We start from the raw sequence: 26,585 nt of genomic DNA, 5'->3' as shown, positions 1-26,585 counted from the left end.
AGGACTGCGCTTTGCGCGTATACCCAGCATCTTAAGCACATATTCCCCTGGGAAAGGAGACAGTCCAGAATGTGTGTGTGTGTGTGTGTGTGTCTGCGTGTGTGCACGCATGCGCACCTGTGTTGGGGTTGGGGAGCTCACTTGTCAGAAATTTGCCACCAGGATCCTTCCTTTAATGGGAGCATACCTGTTTCTTACCGTTGGAACTTTGGACCCTCTTATGTTACAGGCATAATCTCTCTGTGCTTTGCTAGGGAAGTGGAGCAACCCAGAAGAGGCCACTGGCTTGGGCGGGTGATGTCCTTTTCTCTGCCTTGTCCCTTGGCTCTCCATATTTCCTTCTTTCTTGCCTCCCTGCCTCTCTCCCTCCCTGCCTCCCTCCTTCCCTCCCCACTCCCTCCCTCCTTCCTTCCTTCTTTCTTTTCCCCACTCTCTCTTTTTTTAATTTTTTACTTATTTTCTTCCTTCTCTTTCTCTGCCATCCCACCTCCTCTCTCATGCTCCCTCCTTTGTTTCCATAAACTTTCCCATCCCTGGACCCACCACCCCCCACCTTTGCTCTTCCCAAAGGTGCAGTATGGCACCTGTACCTGCCATTTTCCCTCACCCTTGCCAGCCTGCTGGGGTCTCCAGAGGTCCTGGCTTGCCTGCAGCCCAGGTTGACCCCACAGAGCTTCTTCCCAGCTTCTGTCTTGGCCTCAGGCTGTGTCTGAGACTGAGGAGCTGTGAGGTGCACCTGCTGAGTTTAAGCCTCCTGCTGGGGACATCTCCTAGGCTAACAGGGTGCAAAGGCCCAGATGACATGGGGCAAACTCTCTGCATGCCCCCCATCAGTCAGGGACTTCTGAGGCTCTCTGTGCTGACTCACAGTCATGGGCTTACCTGGCAGTGGGGCTCCCAATGGGGGAAAGAGCCCTGTGAGCCTCAGAGGCCCCGATTAGCATTTGAAAGAAAGGTCAGCAAGAAAGGATTTCCTAGCCCTGCTGGGAGAAGAAAGGAGGATAGTGAGGAAACTTACCACCTGCCTGGCTCCCAGCATGCTCATCTGCTGACCAGGTGGCCTTTGAGAGCACAAAAAGAGCACCAGATAAGGATTCTAAAGTCAGCTCAGTCACTGGGGAGCAAACAGGCTATGGTTAGGTTATTAAACACCTCCAGGCTGCACTTTTCTCACTAAAAAGTGAAAGTCAGACAAAGTCTGTAAAGTGCTTTTCCTTCTATACTTATGAGGGCCCAGGTGGCGGTGGGGTCAGAGGGCTGGGTGACCCCTGAGAACACTGTGCACTGACTTTGAGGACAGACTTTGGAACAAATGCCAGCTCTGTGTGTGATGTTGGACAAGGTGCTTACTTAACTTACTTGAGTCTCAGTTTTCACATCTGTATAGTGGGGGTGACACTTTATGGAATTTTTTTTTTTTGAGACAGAGTCTTGCTCTTTTGCCCAGGCTGGAGTGCAGTGGCGTGATCTTGGTTCACTGCAACCTCCATCTCCCAGGTTCAAGCAATTCTCCTGCCTCAGCCTCTTGAGTAGCTGGGATTACTAGTGCCCACACTACACCCAGCTAATTTTTGTAGTTTTTTAGTAGAGATGGGGTTTCACCATGTTGGCCAGGCTGGTCATGAACTCCTAACCTCAGGTGATCCACCTACCTCGGCCTCCCAAAGTACTGGGATTACAGGCATGAGCCACTGTGCCCAGCCTCATGTAAGAATTAAAACAAGTAGGAAAGCAGTGCCTCCCATAAGGCAGGCTGCTTGACCCCAGGCAGTACAAAGGATGATTTGAGCTTATACTCTGGTCCAGTTCTCTCTCTAACCTGATTGCCACGGAGATGGTTGGTGTGCCTGGAACATCTCTACAGCACTCACCAATTTCTCCTTTTAGCAAAGGGAGTTTAGGCTTCAGATGGAGGACTTGCACCTGACAACAGCAAGCTCTGAGTTTACAGCATTGTTTGCATTCATTATGTTTACATTTATACTTGCCTTCTACTTTTTAAAAATATATTTATATTTTGATTTTAGTTATTTTATTTTATTATTACAGTAGCCTCTCCCCCACTTATCTGAGGTTTTGCTTTCTGCAGTTTCAGTTACCTGTGGTCAACCACAGTCCAAAAATATTCAATGAAAAGTTCCAGAAATAAACAATTTGTAAGTTTTAAACTGCTGTAACTCTGAGTAGTGTGATGAAATCTCTCGCCAGCTTCTCTGTCCTGCCTGGGATATAAATCATTCCTTTGTCCAGCGTAGGCAGCACCCACTACCTGCCTGTTAGTCCCTTAGCAGTGTTCTCTGTTATCAGACAGAAAAACTAGTATATACTCTGTGTAGAGTTTGGTGCTGTCTGCAGTTTAAGGCATCCATGGGGGTTCTTGGAACATATGCCATGCAGATAAAGGAGAAACTGTATTTATTTACATGCTGTTTATAGTGATCCTGGTTTTCCATGAAGATGGTGGTATAGAATTTCCTTTTGAAATAAATTTAGGTAGTAAATAAAGGTAGTCTATTGAAGACAAAGATTAGCAAGTAACTGAAAAGTCAGTGTGACGATATGGCCAAGAGTGTGGATGTGGTCTAAGAATTAGGGAAATGTGTGCATTGCATTTTGGGACATGTAAAGTACCCACGATGGTCTCTGGCCTCAACTGTTATTCCCCTAGAAGAAAGGGCATGTCCTGCCTACATGCTTCTTCTCTGCCTACTACCTCAGCTCCCAGGCAGTACTGATTTCACCAGTCTTCATGGAAGACCCAGGGAAGAGAGAGCAACATGAGCCCTCTCATGCATTCTGTTTAGCCTGTAGATTGGTTCTGACTCATATAATATCCCCCACTGACAATGGAACGCCATTCCAATGGGCCACCACATGATGAACCATTGAATTTAATGAAAAGTCATTTCAATGAGCTAGCAGATGATGAACCATTGAATTTCTACACTAATGATAAATGGGCTGGAATCCCCTTATGGACCATTGTACTTTAAATAGAATATGTATTACCTTCTGAAATAAAAGCCACTTATGCACGCCAACCAATCTATCTCAGTAGAGTGTCACCAAGACAGATCTTGATAGAAGAGCCAAGAGCAAGTCAAATGAAAAGCTCTGAGCCTATGACCATATATCACCCAGGGAGTTCCCAGGGCTGCTAGAGCAGTTTGTGGGTTGCTTTGTTCAACTTACAGCTTTCAGTTTTGTTATTAGGAGAGGAGAACAAGATGAGATTGATAGATAACCAAAAGGATGCTTTTGCACGCCTTCAATTCAGGGTAGCACCTTGCAGAAAATGCATTTAGCACAGTGTCCTGGTGGTCACAGAGGCTTTTATCTGAAGGGAGGTCTGAGACACTTTCTGGGCATTGTCTGCCTCTCAGTCTCCCTGTTCCAGCTGCATAGTGCTGTAGGCAAGCCATCTTTCTGGAAGCATCTAAAGTTTATGCTTAAATAAGCCCGTGTCAGAGGTCCTCAGGGAAAAAGAGCTGGCAAGGCACTCTGTGGATGCTACCAAATTGTAGTGGCTACAGTGCCCAGAGAAACCAGAGGTCATTTCTCTTTGTGTTTGGATTTCCTAGAATGGCCAGGCAGGTGGCAGGGTCTCTCCCACCTCCAGCTCTCTCTCAGGATTAGTCAGGCAGCCATGCAAAGTCCACTGGGGAAATCTCCCTAGTGGGAGATTCAAGGACTCAGGTCGTAGCCAAAGGTGAGGATCTACCTCCTCTTCCTGGCTCCAGGCAGCATTCCTAGAATGGGGTTTCTTACATTCTGGAACTCTTACAGCATTCTGCTGAAACATGGCAAGTGCCTTCTACTGGGACCTTTCCTGAGCTTCCCTCTAGGACCCAGAAATCAGTTTATTGGCCTGTATTTATGGCTTATCTTTTTGCAGGACGCTGCTAGATTGGGTTTTTGTTCTGGAAGGACCCCTTCACTTGTTTTATTATCTACCCCCACAGCCATTAAAGTACCAGAGATTGCCAGCTGAATATATCACACCCAAGTGAAGCAGGGCTCCAGGGCACCAGAGCTGGAAGAAACACCCTCCGCTCCTGATATACTTGCAAGGCCCTGGAAGATAGAGTTCCTCTTTAAGTGCAAAGGCCATTAAGCTCCAGATGATCCTCAGTGAGGGATACTGTCCTCTCAATATTCAAGAGTCACCCTTTTATAGGGGACCTCTAGATTGTCCATCAGTGGGACAGAGGTAAAATCTTTCTCCTGTCTCCCTCAGACCTGGCTAGACACTGCTTTCACCAACTCATGGAGCCAAGTCAGCCCTGACAGCTAGCAAGAGGCCAAGGCCCACAGAACCACCACCGCCCCTCTGTCAGCAGGAAGAAGTTGCAGAAGACTGACCTTCATCCATTTTCCCCCAAAGATTTAGAATCTTGGACTCTTAGGGGGGAAGGTGTTATAGTAGGTAGCCAGTCAGGTATGAGCAAGGCAGGAGAGGGCTCCCCACAACACATCAGGAGTGTTGGGTGATCATCAGGTGATGGTCAGGGGGTTAACTATTTCTCTAAAGTAATAATTGTTCACAGCCAGTGCCAGGGAACAGCACTCTCCTAATAGATAGAAAACAGCTGAAACTGATCAGCAGCTTCCCAATAAGCTCTCAGGAGTGGAGAGGAGTAAGGCAAAATCTTGGAAGCAGGCCAACATATAAAACCCTGTATTAGTTTATTCTCATGCTGCAAATACAGGCATACCTGAGACTGGAAAATTTATAAAGGATAGAGGTTTAATTAACTCATAGTTCCACATGGCTGGTTGGGGGGAGGGTGCTTACAATCATGGTGGAAGGTAAACGAGGAGCAAGGTCATTTCTTACATGGCAGCAGGGCTTGTGTAGGGGAGCTCCCCTTTATAAAACTATCAGATCTGATGAGACTTACTGTCATGAGAACAGCATAGGAAAGACCCGCCCCCATGACTCAATAACCTCCCACTGGGTCCCTCCCACAACATGTGGCAATTATGGGAGGAAGCTACAATCCAAAAGGAGATTTGGGTAGGGACACAGCCAAAGCATATCAAACCCCAAGTCAAAAGGTCAAGCTGTGTACTTGGTTTCCCAAGCTGCCCACCTGACCCTCTTCCAAGTTGTACTCTCCTTCTTTTCTTTCCTTTCCTTAAGTTCTAAAGCTTTTAAATACATTTTCACTCCTACTCTGAAAAAAAAAGTTTGTCTTTGCAAAAATAAAGCAAAAGCAGAATTTCCTGGTTTCACAGAAAGAGCCTTACCTCCCATAAAAGCATCATGGTTTATAATTTTTTAAACCATCAAATGATCAGCTCATCTTTGGGAAACAGGGTTCTTAGCAACTGTGGAATACCATGGCTGAAGAAGGGATGGATGCATTTTCCAGGGAGGCCACTGTGAAACAAAGGGCTTTTTAATTTTTTTTAGACGGAGTCTCACTCTGTCACCAGGCTGGAGTGCAGTGGGGCAATCTCAGCTCACTGCAACCTCTGCCTCCACAGTTCAAGCGATTCTTCTGACACAGCCTCCTGAGTAGTTGGGACTACAGGTGCGTGCCACCATGCTCAGCTAATTTTTGTATTTTTAATAGAGATGTGGTTTTACTATGTTGGTCAGGATGGTCTTGATCTCTTGACCTTGTGATCTGCCCACCTTGGCTTCCAAAGTGCTGGGATTACAGGCATGAGCCACCGTGCCTGGCTACAAAGCGTTTTTTTTTTTTAATTCCATTTTTATTTTCCATTCGAGGGTGCATGTACCAGCTTGTTGCAAGGGTATACTGGGTGATGCTGAGTTTGGTGCATCTATTCATCCTGCCATCCAGATAGTGAACACAGTGCCCAACAGGCAGCTTTTCAGCCCTTTCTCCCCTTCCTCCCTTCCTCCTTTTGGAGTCCCCAGTGTGAGTCTGTTGTTCTCATCTTTATGTCCATGTGAACTTGGTTCCCACTTATAAGTGAGAACATGTGATATTTGGTTTTCCTTTTCTGTGTTAATTCACTTAGGATAACAGCCTTCAGCTGCAACCATGTTGCTGCAAAGGATGTGATTTTTTTTTCTGGTTGCATAGTATTCCATGGTGCACACGTACCACATTTTCTTTATCCAATCCACCACTGACGGACATTTAGGTTGATTCCATGTCTTTGCTATTGTGAATAGTGCTGTGATGAACACACAAGTGCACGCGTCTTTTTGGTAGAATGACTTATTTTCCTGAAGCAAAGGGACCTTGTTTTGGAGAACATTATGACAAAAGCAGACACCATGAGAGCAAGTCAGAATTGGAAATAAATAAAACTCTTAGAGATGTTGCACTTCTTGACTTCTCTCCTTATTCCCAAGAGGGTTTGTAAGAGGGAAGGGTAATCTCAGCATTGTTCTTACTTGCAAATGTTGCAAAAGCTCCCGGGCAGAGGCAGGAGTAAGTCCCTTGTTTCATCTGCACAGTCCCTTACGTTGCGGTCGTTGGATTATTTTGGAGCACTAGGAATAAGAAGTCTTGGACTGCCCAGACATTGAACTAGAGCTTGCAAAGATTAAATCAGGAAAACTCTAAGAAAAGGATTAGAAAGCTGTTTGGTCTGTCAGCCAGGAAGACAAGTTGTGTAGCACTGAGGAGGATCATTTTCCCTTTGGTGTCTTCTTTTCCCACGAGTGAAAATGGGTGAACTAATTTTTACCCTGCCTACCTCCCAGAGGCAAGGCCCTCAATAGTGGTGTTATGCTGGGTGACACTGATCACAGAGAGGAAAGGGAGACAGGAATCTGCAGAATCATCATTCTGGAAGTCCTGCAGAGTGGCAGTGAAAGGTGAATTCTAGGCAGGGCATTGTCCATGAGCTGTGCTGTCTTTGACCTAGCCATCGATGTCCTTTGGGGAGTGAAGATGATGTGTCTTGGCAGGCAGGTGGCACAGTGATTGAGGAGGGTATGATGAGACCACAGCATTATTTTCTCCAAACACACTGGATTTGATTTGTTAGAAAAGAAGAGAGTTACTTTGTTGGTACCATGTCCTGGCTCAAAGCTTCTTCATCACAACTGGCTGATCTGAGGCCAGTGATCTGGGGCAGGGCTGGGAAGTATCCCATGGCTGGACTGTCTGTCACAGATGTCTCTTTCTTACACACACCTGCTATCCCAAGATGCTGGAGACAGGATGGAAGCATATCAGTGGAAATCTTCTGGACATCTTTTTGACAACTAGAAGTCATTTGCACACAGTTGTAGAATTTATTTTAAAACATATTAAACTTTGGAATCATCTAAATCCCAGGAGTATGCCATCTACTGGAATGTTATTCCACTATTATTTTTTAAAATAGTGTTTTCTATGCTATTTAATGAGATAAAGAAACTGCTAACAATTTCATGTTAAGGGAAAATAGGATAAAAGTTAGATGTTCAGTCTAACCCTAATTTTGCAAAAATACACACCCAAGAAAAAGGTGTGAGATAAATATATAAAAATATTAATAATGGCTATTTTGGGTGGTAAGATTCCAGGTGACATATTCTTTTTTCTTGTCACTGACTTGAAGTGTATATGAAACTTTTATATTCCAAAGTTTATATACATATGAATTATTCTTATAAGCAGAAGTAAATATAAAATAAATATCTATAAAAATACAAGCACCTGAAAGCTTGTTCTCTAAGTCCCACTCTCCACTGTTATAAATTACAAAGAGACAAATCACTTGAGAGGTAACAGACCTTCCTTGTTGCACCAAGTAACCTGACAGATCTAAGCCTCAGTTTTCTTACCTGTAAAGTGGGAAAATTGCTGTTGACCCTACTTTTTTTTTTTTTGAGATGGAATGTTGTTCTGTCACCAGTTGGAGTGACTTACTGCGACCTCCATCTCCCTGGTTCAAGCAATTCTCCTGCCTCAGCCTCCCGAGTAGCTAAGATTACAGATGTGTACCACCATGACTGGCTAATTTTTGTATTTTTAGTGGAGATGGGGTTTCCTCATGTTGGCCCGGCTAGTCTCAAACTCCTGACATCAGGTGATCCACCCACCTTGGCCTCCCAAAGTGCTGGGATTACAGGTGTGAGCCACTGCACCGGGCTGTTACTGCCCTTTTTTACTTCACAAAGAGACTGTGAAGACCAAGGGTGATTAGAAAAAGAGATACCGATGACTTTAAAAGAAAACACAGTGGTGATTCAAGGCAGGTCAGGGTTACTGGGGGCAGGAACAGTTGAAATCTGTCAAGTCATGGTAATAACGTGAACTTTGTCCAAAACAGTTTATATGCTGGTAGAACTGGTAACTAGTTAATTCATTCTGCTGAAGCTGTAGGGTTTTGTTGCTGTTGTTCATCATTTTTTTCCTAATTTATTTTTAAAAACATGGACAAAAATGTGTTTATGGTGTATATGATGTTTCAAAATACATATACATTGTGGAAGGACTAAATAAAATCAACAAATTAACATACGTGTTGCCTCACATACTTATCATTTATCTGTGGTGAGAAGACTTAAACTCTCTCAGCGGTTTTCAAGCATACAAAACATTGATATCCACAGTAGTCACCATGTTGCACAATTAGATCTCTTGATCCTCCTGTCTAACTTTTTTGTATTCTTTGACCAACATAGTCCTGATCCATGCCACCTCCCTAATCCCTGTAGTTTTTTCCAGCAGGGTTTTCCTCTTTGGAATTTTCATATCTTGTATTTCAGACTGTTAAACTAAGCCCCTTTTTTGAACATTCATGAAATAATGTCATGGGCCAGGAAAATCCACCAGAGGGCGATATATCATTTAAAGAGTCACCACCTGGCTTCTCCATCGCAAAATCGCCAAGATTGATGTCAGAGTATTGGAACTGGGTCCAGGTTGGAGGAAAAGAAAATCCATTGCACATTAATTGTGAGGCTGGGCCAACTTTTCAGTAAATAACCTTTCTTGTTCTCCTAGGCTTTTACTTTAGTCACTCTGCTTTTTCAGTATGTTTACTTTCTTTTATTTCTTTTAAATCAGGATTGTTCAGATCAGAATACTTAAACTTGAAACCTCTGATTTGCTTTGAGAGCTGCCATAGACACACATGCACATGGTACACAGGTTGCCTTTCTTTCTGGGAAGCTTTTAAATGAATTTAGAAATAAAAATAAGTGGCTCACAGTGTTTTCAGAACAGAGGGTGAAGTTTCTACTTTTGTTGAGGCTTTCAGTTCTTGTGCAATGGACGTCAATTTCCAGCCTGCAGACACACCCACATTAGGGGAAGATGTGCTGGGCTTATAGTGCTTCTCTACACCTTTCCCATTTCCAAGGCTGTCTAGGGACTGGCAAGACAAGGAGTAGGCATGAGTGTTGGGTAGTCAGAGAGCCCATTCAGGCTGGAGGGGCTCTGCTGTGCCCTGGACTGTGGCCACAGCCTGGCTGTGGACATGCTGTGAACAGAATGGCATGGGGGCATGTGCGCATGCAAGTATGAGCTCAGGGGTCAGAAGATCTAGTTAGACTTTGGCTGTCCATTTTCTGGGTTATAGTAATGACAGTCAAGATCTGTATGATGCTTTATTTTTTTTTCTTTTGTGAGACAGTTTCACTCTGTCACCCAGGCTGGAGTGCAGTGGTGCTCACTGCAACCTCCACCTCCTAGGTTAAAGCGATTCTCATGCCTCAGCCTCCCAAGTAGCTATGATTACAGGCATGTGACACCATGCCCAGTTAATTTTTGTATTATTAGCAGAGATGGGGTTTCACCCTTTTGGCCAGGCTGGTCTCAAACTCCTGACCTCAGGTTATCCACCCGTCTCAGCCTCCCGAAGTGGTGGGATTACAGGCGTGAGCCACCACACCCAGCTTTCTTTTTTCATCCTCACACATAACCCTTAGAGGTAGGCAGGGCAGTTTCTGGTTTTATTTTGATTGTATAAATGAAGAAACACATCATATCAAAGATACCTATGGTTCCTTTTAAGTTTGAGATTCCATTTTGTCTGTGCAGAGTCTTTTCCTCAATTGGTAATGCCAGGTGCCAAGTTTTCTGGAAGTGGTGCAAAAGTTTGTGAACAATGTGGAAATGGCCAGAGAGAACTGGGCAAGGGTCTGGCAATGTCTATTTCTGGTGGATGGTGGCACTCTCTCAGTGCCTACCAGCTAGGCCATTCAGGGAGATGGTGAGAGACTGGTGATTGTAGGAAGGGGGAAAACACTGACTTCAACACTGAGGGTCTCTGATGAATCTTGAGCCGAGATCTTGGATAGTGTAGAAGTTGCTAAGAGCTTCAATCAGCAGAGGCAGGGGTGATGAAGACAGCAGAAGGAGCTGGCATCTGAGGAGCCTCCCAACACCCTCTCCAAAGATGCTGAGGTGATGAAGGAGGAGAAAAAGCTATGGATTCTGCAGCTGGGGTGACAGAAGCCAAAGCCATCAGCTGCTTACCAGTAGCCACAGACTAGCATTTCAGGGGAATCCAGGCTGTAGGGGCTGTCTGAGAAGGCCCCACATCTGCTGGTTTGCAAAATTTCAATTGTGGGGTGAGGGAATGCATTCTGGAGGTTTCATATCCCACTGGGGAGACAGCAGTATCCTTTGCTACTCTTTGTATGTTCTGGGTGTCTTATTTGTAAATTTCAAATCTTGGCCTTGATTTAAGGAATGTCCTTAACTTTCTTGGCATATGCTATGGTACAAAGACAGCAAAGTACAGCCATTGAGAAGGCTAATAAATAAAGGAACCTCAATGCCACAGTCACCTTCCTGTGCATCCCCACAGCACTCCTCCAGCTCCCTCAGCCCCAGAACCTTTGCATGCTTGGGACTGGTGTGGCAGGGATGCATTCAGAGTGGCTGAACACAGAGGCCAAGGTTGGAGGTACTATGAGACGGTACAGAGAGGAGGCTCACACAATTCCATTTTCTGGAGAACACTCTGCAGCTCCCTCCTACATATACTGCTTTTTGAGAACTAAATACTCAAGAACTCTTACCTCATTCCATTTTCTCCTTTGACTTGAGCCTTAACTCTTTCTTAGTGGAAGTGTACCCTAAAGCAATGAATGCATTCTGAATCAAGCAAGAGAGAGGCTTCAAACACCGTCTTCAGCCTCTTTGCCCAGCTCAGCCTCCCTTGTCACTTTTCCTTCCAGAGACCTCCAAGGACAAGGGCAGGGCTGATCTCACTCCCGAGGAGACAGCCGCAGGTGTAAAGCTAAGGATGCTAACTTGGGCCTTTTCCACGGGAAGAGCTGAAAGGAACCTGAGAATTCCAGTTAGGCCTAAACTAATGAGCTGGAAACTTTGGGGAAACCACTGCAGCAATGAGGGGAGAGGGTGATCATCTTCGATTTAATCAGCGCTGGAAAAACTTGTGGTCCCGCTGGTAGCACGAGGAGGGACAGTGTCCAGGAGGGCGCAAAGTTTCTGCAAGTGTCGGAAGGGGGATTCCCCGGGTGGTGTACAGAGAGAGGCCAAGGAACAAATACGGACTTCATCTTAAGTGGGAAAAGGGAAGACCCTAAATAGGGAGCGGTGAGCCGGAATGAAGCCTGAAGCCCCCTTCCCCCATCTGTCCTCCTCACAGCATGGATGAAGTCCGGGACTATACAAGAGGAAAGCAACCCTTTAGGGAACTCTGTTGTCTATCCCGCCTGCACTACCCCAGCCGGCTCGCCCTGATGATCTCTGCCTACTCTCTATTGGGCAGCCTCTGTCGCTAATAGGGGAAAAGGAGAAAACCACCTGCTGCTGTCAGGGGCCACAAACCACCCGCCGGCCTTCCTGACCCTGCCCTCCAACCACACGCGGGACACTGGGCACATGGGAAGCAGGGAGAAGAGCGAAGTAGGGGTGGGTAACTGTGTGTATCCTGGCGTAGGGTCCTCCTCACTCCCGAAGCCCGAGGGTCCTGGGGCGCTCAGCATGTGGAATCTAGTTGACATATGGCCACTCCTTCCCTCCCCACTGGGGGCTCTTTGGGAAAAAACGGCCTGCCTAGGGGGCCCCGCCATCCTCCCAGGGTACCCCACCGCGCTCGGTTGGGGGCGCAGCCCTTTGGAGAGAGGCGCCTGGCCCTGCACCTGGGCTGGGGGCGCTCTACCTTGCGCCCTGCGAGTCTGGGGAGCGTGTCGGGCCGCCGCCTAGGGGCCCTGCCCGCCCCTGCCCAGCCCGGAGCCCAGGCGAACTAGCGCCGCGAGCCTCTTCCCCTCCCGCCTCGGGCATCCAGAGCCCGCGCCCGCTCCAGTTGCTGCAGCCGCAGCTGCTGGCGGCTGAGGGGAGCGCGGGGCGCGCGCCGAAGAGGCTCTGGCGGCGAGGACGGGGACGAGGAGGAGTCGGAGGCGGCGAGGAGGAAGAGCTAGCGGAGGCCGAGGACGCTTAGCGGCGTGCAGACAGGACTCGGGGGTCCCGGGAGCATGGGCTAGCAGGCGGCCACGGCCCGGCGGCCGGACGCGGTGAACCTGCCGCGGCCGGGCGCGCACCGGGGCGGCGAGCGGGAGCCGAGCGCAGCCCGGGGGAGGAGGGCTGGCGGGGGGGCGCCCGGGCTGAGGGGGCCGATTATCCATTATTAACGAGTTGCCGCCTAATAAGCCTAGAGCGGCTCGTTAGCCGCGCGGGAGGCGCGCGGGGAAGGGGGGTCCCCGACCGGAGCTCAGCGCACACCAGTGGCGCACGGCAGGCGGCGCGGCGCCGAGGACACCCGGGCCCGCGCGAAGAGCCAGGGCGGGCCCGGGGGCGGCGCAGACCCCGGGCGCGGGCGGCCCGCGGCGCCCCCTGGCTCTCGGCGCTCGGGGCCAGCGCGGCCCGGGGCTAGCGGGGCGCGGGCCGGGGAGGGGGAGCTGCCCGCGCGCTCCATCCCCCTCCCCCCCGGGCGGGCCGGCGGCCGGGGGGAGGGCGGGCGGCGGCGGCTCGCTGTATATATCTCGGCGCACCCCGCCAGGTCGCGCACAGCGCCCCGAGCCCAGGCGCCTCCCCGCCCCCCTCCCGCGCTCCGCGGCGGCAGCGGCGGCAGCAGTAGCAGCAATATGGCTGTTGATGGGTGTTCGGGGTGGCGCTGGCGGCGGGAGGAGCTCCCCCGAGCCCCTGCGCCGGCTGCCCGTTGCTAGCTATGGCAAATGGTGGCGGCGGCGGCGGCGGCAGCAGCGGCGGCGGCGGCGGCGGCGGAGGCAGCAGTCTTAGAATGAGTAGCAATATCCACGCGAACCATCTCAGCCTAGACGCGTCCTCCTCCTCCTCCTCTTCCTCTTCTTCTTCCTCCTCCTCTTCCTCCTCGTCCTCGGTCCACGAGCCCAAGATGGATGCGCTCATCATCCCGGTGACCATGGAGGTGCCGTGCGACAGCCGGGGCCAACGCATGTGGTGGGCTTTCCTGGCCTCCTCCATGGTGACTTTCTTCGGGGGCCTTTTCATCATCTTGCTCTGGCGGACGCTCAAGTACCTGTGGACCGTGTGCTGCCACTGCGGGGGCAAGACGAAGGTAACGCGCGCCCCGGGCGCCCGCCCTCTGCGCCAGCCCCGCCGCTTCTCGGCGTCCCCTGCAGCCCACCTCCTCGCTCCGTGCCGCGCGGTGCCTCCCTTCATCCCGCCTGCCTTCCCCACGGCCGCCTTCCCTTTCCTCCGCTCTCCCGGTGCTCTCGGATCCGGGCAGCGGGCGGCGCGCCGAGGGTGAGGAGTTGCCCCGAGCCAGTGCGCTCCCGGACGCGGATGCCCAATCCTGTCTTCTTGTTTATTGTAGGGTTGTTGGCTGCGGCTGGGGCTGGGGTGGGGGACGCACGGGCTCGGGTGCTGTGGTGCGGGGTGGGGAGAGCCAACCCCGCTTGGACGGAGGAAGCTGGGGGCCGCTGGGTGCTTGTTCTGCACCGCTCACCTGTCGGGGCACGGCTCCAGTCGGTGGGCGAGAGGGAGCACATCCATCCATACTTTAGGAACCTGTTGGGGAAATGAGTTCGTGGGGTCAGATAAAAGAGAAAATTCTTTGGACAAGGGAGAGAATAATTTTGCACAAGGGAATCCCGGGGGAGGAGCATGGCCCGAGGTAGTGGGGGACTTCGAGGGGCGAAAGAAGTTGAGGAGATCCATCCCAGTATTGGGGCAGCCCACGGGGCTGCCACATTCAGAACGTGTCGAGGTCGTAAATCCGATGTCACCTCCCACTCTGTCCCTTAGGTGTTCTAGTGGAACATACCCCAAGTTCTTCGGCCTCTGTTCCTTTGCCCCTAGGCCACCCACTTTGGTTCCCCGGAAATGCCCAGCAGCGCGAAGCTGGAGCGGGGGTCCGCCTGAGGCCGCGGTTTTACGCGGAGCTTCTTCCCTGGCGCTCGAGGTGGCTAGATGTTGTCGGCTTTAGCTATTCTTGGCGCAGACGCCCACCAGCACTGAGGCTGGCGACACCTTCGATGTATGGTTGCTAGGCTCACTGCCTGGTCTGTACTCATGTCCCTAGAGATGTCCTCCCTTCCCCGTAGCCGCTGGCTGGAATGGGGGATCCGATGGTGTTTGATAGAAAATTGCCGAAGAAAGAAGAAAGAACTGGAAACAAGAGAGTGACCCAGCTGCCTTCTTTCTGAGGAATTCCCATCCGAGGGAACTTCACAGCACTAACCGTTTTGGAGGGAAGGGATATCCAGGTGAATAGTGCAAGGTGGATACACATTGCAGTCCCCACATGTTCACATCTTTTCTAGTAAAGTTAACCCGAGGACCCCCTCAAACTTCCATAGGGCACAGCAACTTGTAGAAGCCTTCTTGGGGGCTGAGAGAAGTAGGGAAGCCAGGGGCTGTGGGTGAAGGCTGGCTATGAAAACACCAGGGGGAACCGAGGCTCTCTCTCCTGATCATTAATTACACATCCTGTTGGGTGCTGGAGCTCAGCTGTGTTTTGTGGCAGCACATTTGTGTTTTGGAAAATACTGGTGTATTGGAAAAAAGGGAGAAATATGAAAACCATCGTTCTTATCCTCATTCTCTGGCTTCTCGGAGGCCTGCAGGTGTTGGCCAGAGAGCTTTCTTTGGAATTACCTTCTCAGCTGGAGAAGTTCCTTTTTATTTGTTAAGAAGGAAAACCTGCCACTTTCCAGAGAAACCCTCAGGTTAAGCAAAGCCCTATACACCAGATCCCTGCCTAACCCTCCTGCTGAGACCCTGAGACAGCTTATTCCCGGAGCCTTCAAATTCCCACATTCCCTCTCTCCATCCCTCTCCTCCACCTCCCCCAACAGCCTCAGGAATTTTGTTCCCCCGTTTACTGAGATTCAGCAGCTGTCTTTAGGGGAAAGATCTGAAATGTTGCCTAGATGGAGTGATCTGGGTGAACTTTTTAACAGCTTGCTTTTTTTCAGGCAGTGGGCAATTTTGATCATAACGAAAACTTTTTCAATGATTCAAAATAACTCGTGGTGTTTTTGTGATCCTGGGGTCTTAAACACAGCTTCCAAGATCTTTTTACGCTAGTGGGTACAGAAATGCGATTGCAGTGCCTGTAATGAAATGCTAATCCCCTCACACACACAAAGGATCTCCTAAATGATGAGCAAGCATAACTTCTGTCAGTTTACTCAAGAAAATAGGTTTTTGGCAATGATTAGAAAAAACAATCCGTAAATATTTGGCTATATTTTGTAGCTCCAAGACCTGCTGAGTGGACATAACTGGAAGTTAGTTGCTATAAGAAATTTGCCAGGGATGAGAGGTGATGGTGGTTGGTTCAGCAGATGTGAGGCCAGTTTCGAATGAGTACAGGTTCCTTTTGATACCATGAGTCTGCTTTAAAGCATGCCCAGAATCTCTTGATAATGCCCCTAGATTTGCTCACTTAAAGCATGGGTAGCCAGCTCATTCTAAGCAATAATGGTAAGTCAGGCATTTTAAAAGCATATCTTTCTACCCTTGAGGTCTGTATTTTTATTGCAATTGTATTTTTTTTTCTTTTGTTCTTTTTGCTTTCCAAGTATTTGGTAGTTTTCTCAAAACTTGATACACAGGCATGTATTTGGCTTAAGTTTAGAATAATAACTTTTGTGCTAGATTTCCCACGAAAAACGTAGGCTGCCTTTCTAGAAAATTCTACCAGCCCTCAGATCGGTTCACCCTCACCCTCCTTCAGCCCCAAGATGGTTTGATCAAACGCTGGAGTCCACAGGAAAGGAGGTCTTTTGTAGCATCTGAAGTTCTGTGGGAGATAAAATTCGGCAAGGAACTCCAATTTCATGAGCGTTTGGTCTCTGGAATTGCACCAACCTTTTTGATCAAAGGAACCCAAGACTGTGAACGTGCGTAGTGGGACATCTCTTCCTTAGTACCTTTGGCCTCTGAATCTCAAATAGGGAATGATTTTATTCTTTTGAAAAGAGTGGCATGTGCACTTTTTCAGAAAGTGAAGAAGACAACATGACAATTTCCTCCTGTTGGGAACTTGGTCACAGTCATTCCAGTGTTCTTTGCTGTAATTTTTTGCATTATTCTTTTTTAGTTTGTTGGATTTTATCAGAGCTCTCTATTCACTTGGCTGTGACGTTGTGAAGTTCAATCCTGTCATAGACTATATTGAATAGGGAACTCCTCTGGTAGCCTGAATAAAGCCATGACTTTGAAGAAGTTATTTAACCTCTCTGGTGTCTCTCTTTCCTTGTATATAAAATGTGGGAATTGAATTCTGTGAGTTCTAATGTCCCTTCCTGCTCTGTGATTCGATACAGGAGAGGGAGAGGAGTTGAGGAACGAGGGTTAAAGTTTCTAGCTCAGAATGTGTTTTGCAATTCCCCAGCAATTCCTCTAGGAATTCAGTCTCGGAACAGTTGCATATCTTTATTTCCACCTTCTGCTCATCTTCCAGCATATGGTCCACTTCTCATTAAATATCTGGGGAAACCGAGGCCAACTTCCTGATGGAGCTGTGGTTTGCTGAAGGGCCTGAGTGTGGCTGGGAATGGAGTTATTTCTATTCTCAATTTGAGCTGTTGTCCTTGTAGAAGCCTGGGCTTGATCAAAGATGGTCTGCGTGTAATGAATTATCGAGATGTTGTCTCCATGGCTGTGCCTAAGAAAACAACACGTTTTCTCTGTCAGGCTCGTGACTAATATAAATATCAGATCCCATTACAGCTTGGTAATTACCCAGGGTCTGGCCTGACGCATTCAATCCGGGCTGGAGCTTCAGTGCCGTGGAGCTCTTGATTCCAGATTGACCCTGGTGCCTCATCTCATCCTGTCCTGGAGATCAGCTGCACCGGATGACCTTCAGATACTCCTTTTTGAGCAGATCACTTGGGGTGACCTAGGAGGAGTTCTTGGGTCCCAGTCACAGGGGAGCTCCCGCTGACCTGCCCTTGTCTAGAGAGCTTGTGCTTCTCATTCCTGGCGCTCTCTCTCTCTCTCTCTCTTTCTCTTTTTTGAGATGGAGTCTTGCTCTGTCACCCAGGCTGGAGTGCAGTGGCGCGTTCCCGGCTCGCTGAAGCCTCTGCCTCATGGGTTCAAGCAATTCTCCTGCTTCAGCCTCCTGAGTAGCTGGGACTACAGCTGCATGCCGCCATGCCCGCTAATTTTTGTATTTTTAGTACAGATGGGGTTTCACCATATCAGCCAGGATGGTTTTAATTTGACCTCATGATCTGCCAGCCTTGGCCTCCCAGAGTGCTGGGATTACAGGTGTGAGCCACCATGCCTCTTCCCTGGCTCTCTTTATGGGAAGGCATACTTTAGTACAGACTCTGTAATCAGACAAACCCAAGTTCAAATCATGGATCTCACATTTATTAGCAGGGCATCTTGGACTGCCAACCAGGTTTAGCTTTGATTTCTTCCCCCATACAAAGAGCATACTGTTGCTTATTTTGTAGGGTTCTTATAGGGAGTGGAAATAATGGGCATATAGCACCCTGCAAACACCAGGCACTTAGCAGGCTTCTTGTGAATGGTAGCTATCACAGCTTCACGAAGTGCTGAGTTTGTTTTCCCTTCGATTCATTGAACTTACAGCCCCTGAAGGGCGCAGACTATAACAAAGTTTTTGAGCCAAAAGGAGCCTTTATATCCTGGAGGGTACTGTCATAGGTCAAACAACCAGTTAGAGTCAGACTGAGACTTGGGCTTATGGCTCTTGGCTGTTGCGAGGCTGGAAGGTTAGGCTGGGGTGGCATAGGTAGGCTCCATAGATGGGGGCCTGGCAGGATGGTTACTGTTTTGATGGTGGGGGTATCAGTGGATGAACATTGACAGTGTGGGGGACCAGGAACTGCAGGGCTGGCAGAAGGGAAACACTGTGGTGTTTGGTGGGCAGGTGTGGTTGTCCAGCACTGTACCCTTGAGGAGGGACAAATTCCATCTCTGTTATCCCAAGTCCAGAACTCACAGACCTGTCCTCCAAGTGATGTCACAGTCTCTTGGCCAGGGCACTCACTGACTACCCAGACCAGCTTTTTCAAGACATCCCCTAGGCCAGTGTTTCCCAAAGTGTGCTCTGTGGCACACTTGCCTTTGAAATTACCTTGTGAAAAAAAAAATCAGCAGGTGTAGTGTGGCTGAGCTTCCCCCTTAGAGGGGGATGCCTCACAGGCTTGGAGGCATCCTGCTGGTAGAGAAATGGGTTAAAATGCCTTCGGATGTGCTACCTGTGAGCCGTCTTGCTCCAGTGTCAAGTCTGCTGTGTAATGCCCAAGGTCGGCCTGTGATCTTGAGCAAAGACATCACTGTTTTGTGCCTCAGTTTCCTCATCTGCAAATTGAGAGCTGTAACAGAGCACAAACTCATGGAGTGGGTTTTTTTCACCAGCCTCACTTTATAGCCTTTTCTAGGAGGTCACTGGGGACCTGTGGCCTCCCTTTGGAAGTTTTGGGCTAGCCCTGCTTCCAGGTACCCAGGAGACTTGACCAAAACATACATCAGGAGGAAAGGAAGAGCTGCCTGCCCCCTGCCATTTGGCCTGAGGGTAAAGGATTCCAAAGGCAAGGCCAAATGGGCCTTCTCTTTGCCTTGCGGCTATTTTGTTCCCTGGATGGGGACATTCATTGGGTGGCTGCTAGCCAGGATTAAGTGCTTGCTTTGGGGCTTGCCCTCTCATCAGGGCATGAGAGGCCTGGTGCAGAAACAGTCAGATTGGCATTAGATTGCAATGCCAGGATCTCCTTCCCAAAGTGGGTGTCCCGGCTCACACCGGCAGTGACCGTGCTAATCTGTGAATCACAGCAGCCAACGCCACCTTCCACAGCTGAAGATCCCCTGGAGGGTCGCCTCTGTGGTTCTGGTGAAAGGGCTGTTTGTGCTGTGATCCTGGGCCCTGTGGGGAACACTGGGTCCCTTGGAGACATTCCTGGGGGTCAGGCAAGGCCAAGCATTTTTGTGCACAGTGAGGGAGCAGACCAATGATGTCTCTTTTAGAACTGTGTCTCTGGTGGGTGGGACCACCTGGGCTGGGCACCTAGAAAAGAAAAGTCAGGGATTCCACCCTCAGAGGCAGGGCTGTCCTAGCATGGTGGACAGTAGGCCAGGGGAATGTTCAGTGGGAATATCAGATCTCCATCTCCAACAGCTGCAGAGTTTGTCCAGGTCTGGGCTTCTCAAACTTTTTTTTTAGACAGGGTCTCACTCTGTTGCCCAGGCTGGCTGGAATGTGGTGGCATGATCACTACTCACTGCAGCTTCAACCTCCCAGGCTCAAGTGATCCTCCTGCCTCAGCCCCCCAAGTAGCTGAGACTATGGGGGTATACCACCATGCCTGGCTAGTTTGTTTTTTTAATAGAGATGGGGCCTCCCTATGTTGCCCAAGCTGGTCTTGAACTCCTGGTCTCAAGTGATTTTCCCATCTTGGGCTCCCAAAGTGTTGGGATTACAGGTGTGAACCACTGTTTCTGGCCAACTCAAACTTTAATATGCTCAGGAATCACTGGGAGCTGTTAAAATGCAGGTTCCAATTCAGAAGGTCCAGTGTGGGGCCGGAGATTCTGCTGATCTGGCGAGACACAGGCTGTACTGATGCTGTGCAGACCACAGTTGAGAAGCAAGGATCTGGTCCATCCCTCAGACTCCGGGCAGTCTATCCCTGAAGACAGGCTTATTTTTAAATATGGAAATTCCCAGCTCTTCAAGGGGGAGGGGATGAGAAGCAGAAGGTTTGCTGTGCCAGCCCGTTGGGTGGAGAAAACTCCCTTCAGGGCCGGGTAGCTGTGTTTCAGGCTGGGCTCTTGTTTGCTAAAGCTGATGGTCCAGGTGCCTGCTCCTAAGGAAACCATCAGCGCTGTGGATTTAGGGTTGGGTTGTGGCGGCCAGAGCAGTGTTTACAGGGTGTGGTCTGCGTGTCGCCCACCAAAGTGTGGGCTCTCCCTCATGCCAGTTGGTCATTCTGCAAGGGGTGTGGCTTCCTGAAGTCCAGGAGGCCAACCCAGCCAAACCACCTCCTTGCAAAATGAAAGGCTGCTGGTGTCGCCAGGGCTGCCCTGTGGTGATGCTCCAGGCTGGCTGGGGCCACTCCCTCTGGAGTGTTTGAAATCAGTGGACATCAAGACTGCCAGCCTGATTTTCTGTAGGGGCCTGGGTGTGCCTTCCCAAATGGAGAGTTCAACTTCAAAGGATAGGCTGGAGAGCGGCCCGTGGAGTGACTGGGGGACACGTGTGCCACCGTGCTGTGCGGCCCTCCAATGTACTTCTTAAGAATTCCAGCGGATGAAAGTGAAAGCAGCTGCTTTTCTCACCATACCGGGTTTTTCACAGCTCACGCTGTCAGGGACTTTTTCCATGAGTTGTACTTTTTATGTTGTTTCATTTTCAGAGGGGAGAACCACGAGTGTCTGCAGCAGGCCGAATGAAGGATTTGGTGTCATGGCCTGCACACAGTAGGCCTTCAGAGAAGTCTTTTGGTTATTCTTATGACGGTTGTTTTTGCTTTTGTTGCATATTAAGTGCGTACGATGTGCCAGAAACCAAACTAGGTGCTGGGGAAAAAATAATTAAGATCCAGTTCTGAGTCCCTTCTCGTTAAGACTTTTATTAGCACGTGACAGGCTGAGCAGGGGAAAGAACAGTTATCTTCTCATGGAATATGATCATCTGACGTCTGAATTGCCTGCAAACTCCTTGAGGGCAGGAACTGAGTCATACAAATGTAAACACACATAGATGTTGGAAGGCTCTTTCCAACATCTTTTCCGGTTAGCTGGGGGCTGAACGAGAATGCAGTAGGGGGGCGAATATATTTTGGTCCTTCTTTTGGGTAATTTGTGAGATGCTATGGAGAAACTCCTGGTGAAAGGGGTGGGCTTGGTTTGCTGATAACATGGTGCTTGAGTCATTCGTGGATTTTAATTATTCACGCCATCCTGGTCTCTCTTGATCAGCAACTAACAAGGATTTAGCTCATAAAGAGCAGCTGTTTGTGAGGTGGATGAGTCAGGCAGGGGAGGGAAGGGCAGTTCAAAAGAATGGCAGCTTTAAGTTGGAACTTGCTTTGTTTTTGGCATTATTTGGTGATTGTCTTGGGACATTATGTCTAATTGCCAATTTGGAAATGTAATTGGCACTCCAGGCCCAGAATGGATATACTTAACGTTGTCAAGCCGAGCCTTGGAATCATCTCCCTATAAGATCTCGTTACCTGTATGACTAATGTTTCTTCATGTGACCAAAATCAAAATTATTTCACACATCTCATTTATTTTATATTCTTTATGCTGTTTCACTGGGCTCTCTACCAGATTTTCTTGGGGACTCAGATCCGGTGACTCTGGGCATTTCAAGACGAATTCACAGGAAAGCCTGAATTCCAGCCTTCTCCCCCTCCTCCTCTCTCTCCATCCTTTCTTTTACATCCTTTTTTCTTAGTGGTTCTAATTCCCGAGGGTTTCTGTGGAAACTTGGTGCTGTTTAATTCTGGTTTCTAGCACAATAGGGAGGAATACTTCCATTTGGGGAAGAAGTAATTAAAGTAAACATTGTGTCAATATCCCCATTATCAGAGTTGACTTTTCTTTGGGGGAAGGATGTTTTTTGAAAAGAAAAATTAGGATTTTAGATTTTTTTTTTTTTTTTTTTTTTGAGGCAGAATCTTGCTGTGTTGCCCAGGCTGGCAGGCTGGAGTGCAGTGGCATGATCTCGGCTCACTGTAACCTCCGCCTCCAGAGTTATCTTGTCTCAGCCTCTCGAGTATCTGGGATTAAGGTATGTGCCCCTATGCCTGGCAAATGTTTATATTTCTAATGGTGACAGGGTTTCACCATGTTGATCAGGCTGGCCTTAAACTCCTGACCTTAAGTGATCTGCCTGCCTCGGCCTCCCAAAATGCTGGGATTACAGGCGTGAGCCACCGTGCCTGGCCAGATTTTAGATTTTTGACTTGAAGTGAAATTAATTTCCATCTGTTAGCTGCTGAAGTCTGGGAGCGTGAAGTCTTTTGCAAAAGAGTTTTTTAAGGCAAGATTGTCAGTAATGTTCTTTCCCAGGTCACTTCTAACTGTACTTAACTATTCAGCCAAAATGGGTCTGCATCTTTGCACATCATTGTAAGCCAAATTATCTACAGGCGGCTGGGCTGCCTGTATGTGGATTTCAGGTTGGGAGTATAAGATGAGTATTTATTTTATTTTCCTGTTCCATGTCTTGTTCTTGTTCCTTCATCCCTTTTAAAGACTGGGCATTCCTCTCTGTCTTCATCTTTGGGAGTGAACTGGGGGTGGGGGCTGGGATTGAGAGTGGCCTTTGTAGGTTGGGGACTTCAGGTTTGTAGGTTAGTGGACAACACATAGCAACCTTATTTAACAAGTTCAGAAACACATGGAACTATAAACTCATAGTTGTAGAAGGACGCTTTGAGGCCTCAGGCCCTATGCGCTTCCTCACCAGTGCTGGAAGTCCACCCTACCAGGGTAAATATGATCTCCTGATGCCACCGTTCCACTAGGGACACACCCACTTTACAATGAACTTGGGAAGATCTTTCAGTTTGTGCTAGTCCCTCTTTGCTTCTGGTCTGTGTCTGGGACACTCAGAACAAGCCTTGGTGGATGGTAGATTTCAAATTCTAAATCTAATCCAGCAAGGGACAGAGCTGGGTGGTGTTTCCATGTCTGCAGTGTTGTTGAGACATAGAATGACCTCAACCTTAACTTGTGTTTCCTCTGTGAAGGCCACTTTCTTTTCCTCCTTGATGGCTTCCCCAGGTTCCTTCTCCTCCTGAGACGGTGAGGTTTCCCTTTGCCTCTTTGCCCAGAGTTCAGAAAACGACCCATTCTGGTTGTTGTTTCTTGAAGTTTGCCCTCTGAGGTCTTTTCAGTCTTGTCAGCAGCTGTGGCTGGAGGCTTTTGACTGTCACTAGGCCATGAAGTCACCTCCTTGTCATTGTCACCTGCCCTGTTATCTCCAAGGTTTAGCCCCCTTCTCAGTTTCATGCAGGGCTTATAATTTTGGGGCCCTGACAAAAATCCAGATGCAGGGTATGGAGCCTTTGTTAGGAAACCTGAGTTGGATTCTATTTTCTAGATGTCGACTGTTTTTCATTTAGGGAGACAGACAGTGCTTTTGAACCTCTTTTTGCATCGCTTGAATACAGCTGCTCCTTAGAATAGGAGGCTGTCTCTTCCCCACCTGCTCATTGGGTCTCCTTTCCACTGGGACTCCTGTTTATCTTTGCTGTTATTTCCCCCCTTTTGCTCAACAAAAAGAAACCAGAAAAGAAAAGAGAGCAAAACACACAAGGGAAAAAGGTGAGGGAGGGCAGAGGGTGGAGGGAGAGGTTCACACCAAGGGAAAAAGAATTTCTCCTCTGAGAGTTAGAGGTTGGATAAATAGCTAATTGGATGGATTTTGGTTTTAGTTCTTTCACCTTTGTTTTAATGAATAAATCACATCAAATGACCTCACCTCCAAGGAGTAAAGCATTATATAAAGACGGTGGGTAGAATGAGTTCACTTTTGGAACATTTTAGCTTTTCAAACGAGACGTTCTTTCTAATGAACTGATAGCATGTGGCCTGTGTGGCCCTGTGGCCCACAGGTGAAGGGCTGGAAGGCTTCGTGGGGAATCTTGTTGGTGTGCTTGTTAACTGAGAGGAGAATTCTGATCCTCTCTGGGAGAAGTTGTCACAGTCATGTTGTTTTCTCTTTATGTGGTTTTGGAAAGTGGACCCTTTGTGGCTCTGGAAGGGGAAAAAGTGGGCCTCCAGCTCTTCAAATGGAGAACTCAGAGATAAGGTTCTATGCTTGGAGGAAAGATTTGGAAGATGAAAGGCCTTCCCCAAGTGCTAGGGATTTTTATGACCAACATTAGCAGGCAAGAGCTTAATGTACATTGTTGTTCTCCGACCTGCATCTGGGAGCACTTTCCTCCCAGTGCTTAGATGAATTATTTTAGCTGCCCATGAATTATGGCCGCAGCCGATGCCGATCAGGTGATAGATTCTTGAAGAGTATAGGAATGATGTCTCTAGCTGAGCCCACAAGAGGGCTCAACAGTTTGCCTCGGTCTAAAAAAATCCAATCATTTCTTAAGTTCTTTCACAACCCTGTTTTCCCCATAGGATTTGCTTTTTAACTTCAGTGTTTTACATTTTGTCTTTAATGTGCTACCTGTTCATTGTAGAAAACGTGGGCCATGCAGGGGCATTAAACAAAAAGGACACAGTCAGACCTGTTAGGATGGCTACTGTCAAAAAAAAATAGAAAATCACCAGTGTTGGTGAGGATGTAGAGAAACTGGAACCCTGGTGTAGTGTTGGTGGGAATGCCAAATGGTGCAGACACTGAGGAAAGCAGTATGGCAGTTCCATGACAAATTTCCAAAACAAGTCAATCACTGAATTATCATGATCCAGCAATCTCAGTTCTGGTTAGATATCCAAAAAACGCAAAAGCAGGGTCTTAAGGATATTTGTACACCTATGTTCACAGCAGCATTATTCACAATGGCCAAAGGTGGGAGCAACTCAAGTGTTCATTCATGGATGAATAGATCAGCAAATTGTGGTAGGTACATACAGCAACATATTATTCAACTTTAAAAAGGAAGGAAATTCTGACACATACCACCACGTGGATGAATATTGAGGACATCAGGCCAAATGAAATAAGCCAGCCACAAAAGGATAAGTTCCACTTATAAGAGGTACCTAGAGTTGCCAAACTCAGAAACAGAAAGTAGAATGATAGTTTCCAGGGGCCAGAGGGAGGGAAGTGTTTAATGGGTATAGGGTTTCGGTTTTGTAGGATGAAAAATTTCTGGAGATGGGTTGCACAACAGTGTGAAATATGCACATTTGTTTTTTCTTCCTTGAGACAGAGTCTCACTTCTTCACCCAGGCTGGAGTGCAGTGGCGTGATCTCGGCTCACTGCAGCCTCCGCCTCCTGGGATCAGTGATTCTCTGCCTCAGCCTCCCAAGCAGCTGGGATTAAAGGTGCCTGCCACCACACCTATCCAATTTTTGTATTTTAGTAGAGACAGGGTTTCACCATCTTGGCCAGGCTGGTCTTGAACTCCTGACCTTGCAATCCACCTGCCTCCACCTCCCAAAGTGCTGGGATTACAGGCATGAGCCACCACACTCAGTGAAATATGCACATTTTTAAGTGTGAAGTACTGCACACTTAAAAATGGGTAAGTTGGTACATTTTTATCTTCTGTGTATTTTACAACAATTACAAATAAAAATTTGAGAAAAGGGAAAAATTCCTCCAAATTCCCCCTCCAGGAGATGACCACCATTATCTTTGGGCATATTTCCTTCCGTGATACGTTCTTTACTGTGGAACTCTCGTTTTGTTGGTAGGCAGCTAATATTCTTCCTCTAAAGCTTGCAACCCCTCTAGAAGTACCCAGGCTGACTTTGATTTAGGCAGTGTCCACTTTGAGAGCAGATAAATGAAGAGAACAGCCCTCTTTCTGCCTGTGGGATCTGGTTAGAGTGAAGTTAAGGGAGTGCTGGATTTTTGATTTTGACATGTGACAAGTGACTAACTACAGTGTCTTAGGCAAGTCATTGGTTCTGGGCCTTAGTTTTCCCATGCATATGACAAGTTCTCTGATTTCAATATAAAGCCATTTCTTACGTCAGATTTTAAAACTATCATTTTTACCTGATAACCAAAGATTAAGTTATTCAGGACAGTGAATCCAGGGAGAAGTTCTTGTTCTACTGTAAAACACGAGAGTGAAATTGGATTGCCATGTCCTCAGAACTTCAATATTGACTTTGATGACACATTTAAGAATTACAGTCTGGGGACACCCGCCCCACTGGAAATACCATTAAACCTGTCATTTTAAAAACGTCTCAGAAATAGGTTTTTGTGACTCTGCTATTACTTCTAATGGTACAGCCACACCACTACTGAGGTTTTCATTTTAATTTTTGGTGCGGGAGAATGGTTCAGAACATCTTAGCCTGTGGACTATAAATAGTGTGCTGGCTTTGTTGAGGTTGAGCATAAAAAGAAACATCTGATTAAAGAGAAGGTCATGCAAATCAACTTACTTTGATCCTTTTCCTTAACTTGCCCCAAAGGCAGCCCTGGAGCCAGAATATTCATCTCAGCCCTGTGGTTCCCCGGAGCATTACAGCTGCTGACGGTGGGAATAGGATTACCACAGCTTCTGTGCCAAAAGAGCACGTGTCTAAAGGAATGATTCCCAAATACTCAATAACCGCCAAAAAAA

The 26,585-nt window shown here is 48.0% G+C and overlaps 1 protein-coding gene across 30 annotated transcripts in view; it reads left to right on the top strand.

Moving 5' to 3' along the window:
• Window positions 1–12,577: 12,577 nt before the first annotated feature.
• Window positions 12,578–26,585, top strand: part of KCNMA1 (potassium calcium-activated channel subfamily M alpha 1) — a 768,447-nt gene continuing 754,439 nt past the window's right edge. For 29 of the 30 annotated variants that reach the window (XM_037727278.1, XM_037727288.1, XM_037727276.1 and 26 more), the window contains exon 1: window positions 12,578–13,431. In XM_037727278.1, coding sequence (XP_037583206.1) covers window positions 13,063–13,431 — 369 coding nt within the window. In that variant the 5' untranslated portion in view covers window positions 12,578–13,062. Of the gene's footprint in view, window positions 13,432–14,174; window positions 14,491–26,585 lie in introns of those variants that run through there. The other variant, XM_017548741.2, reaches the window with a different exon arrangement.

Source organism: Cebus imitator, unplaced genomic scaffold (genome assembly GCF_001604975.1).
Source record: "Cebus imitator isolate Cc_AM_T3 unplaced genomic scaffold, Cebus_imitator-1.0 Scaffold11, whole genome shotgun sequence".
Classification (NCBI taxonomy): Eukaryota; Metazoa; Chordata; class Mammalia; order Primates; family Cebidae; genus Cebus; species Cebus imitator.
The sequence above is the reverse complement of the archived record's forward strand: the minus strand, read 5'-3'. Positions and strand labels throughout refer to the sequence as shown.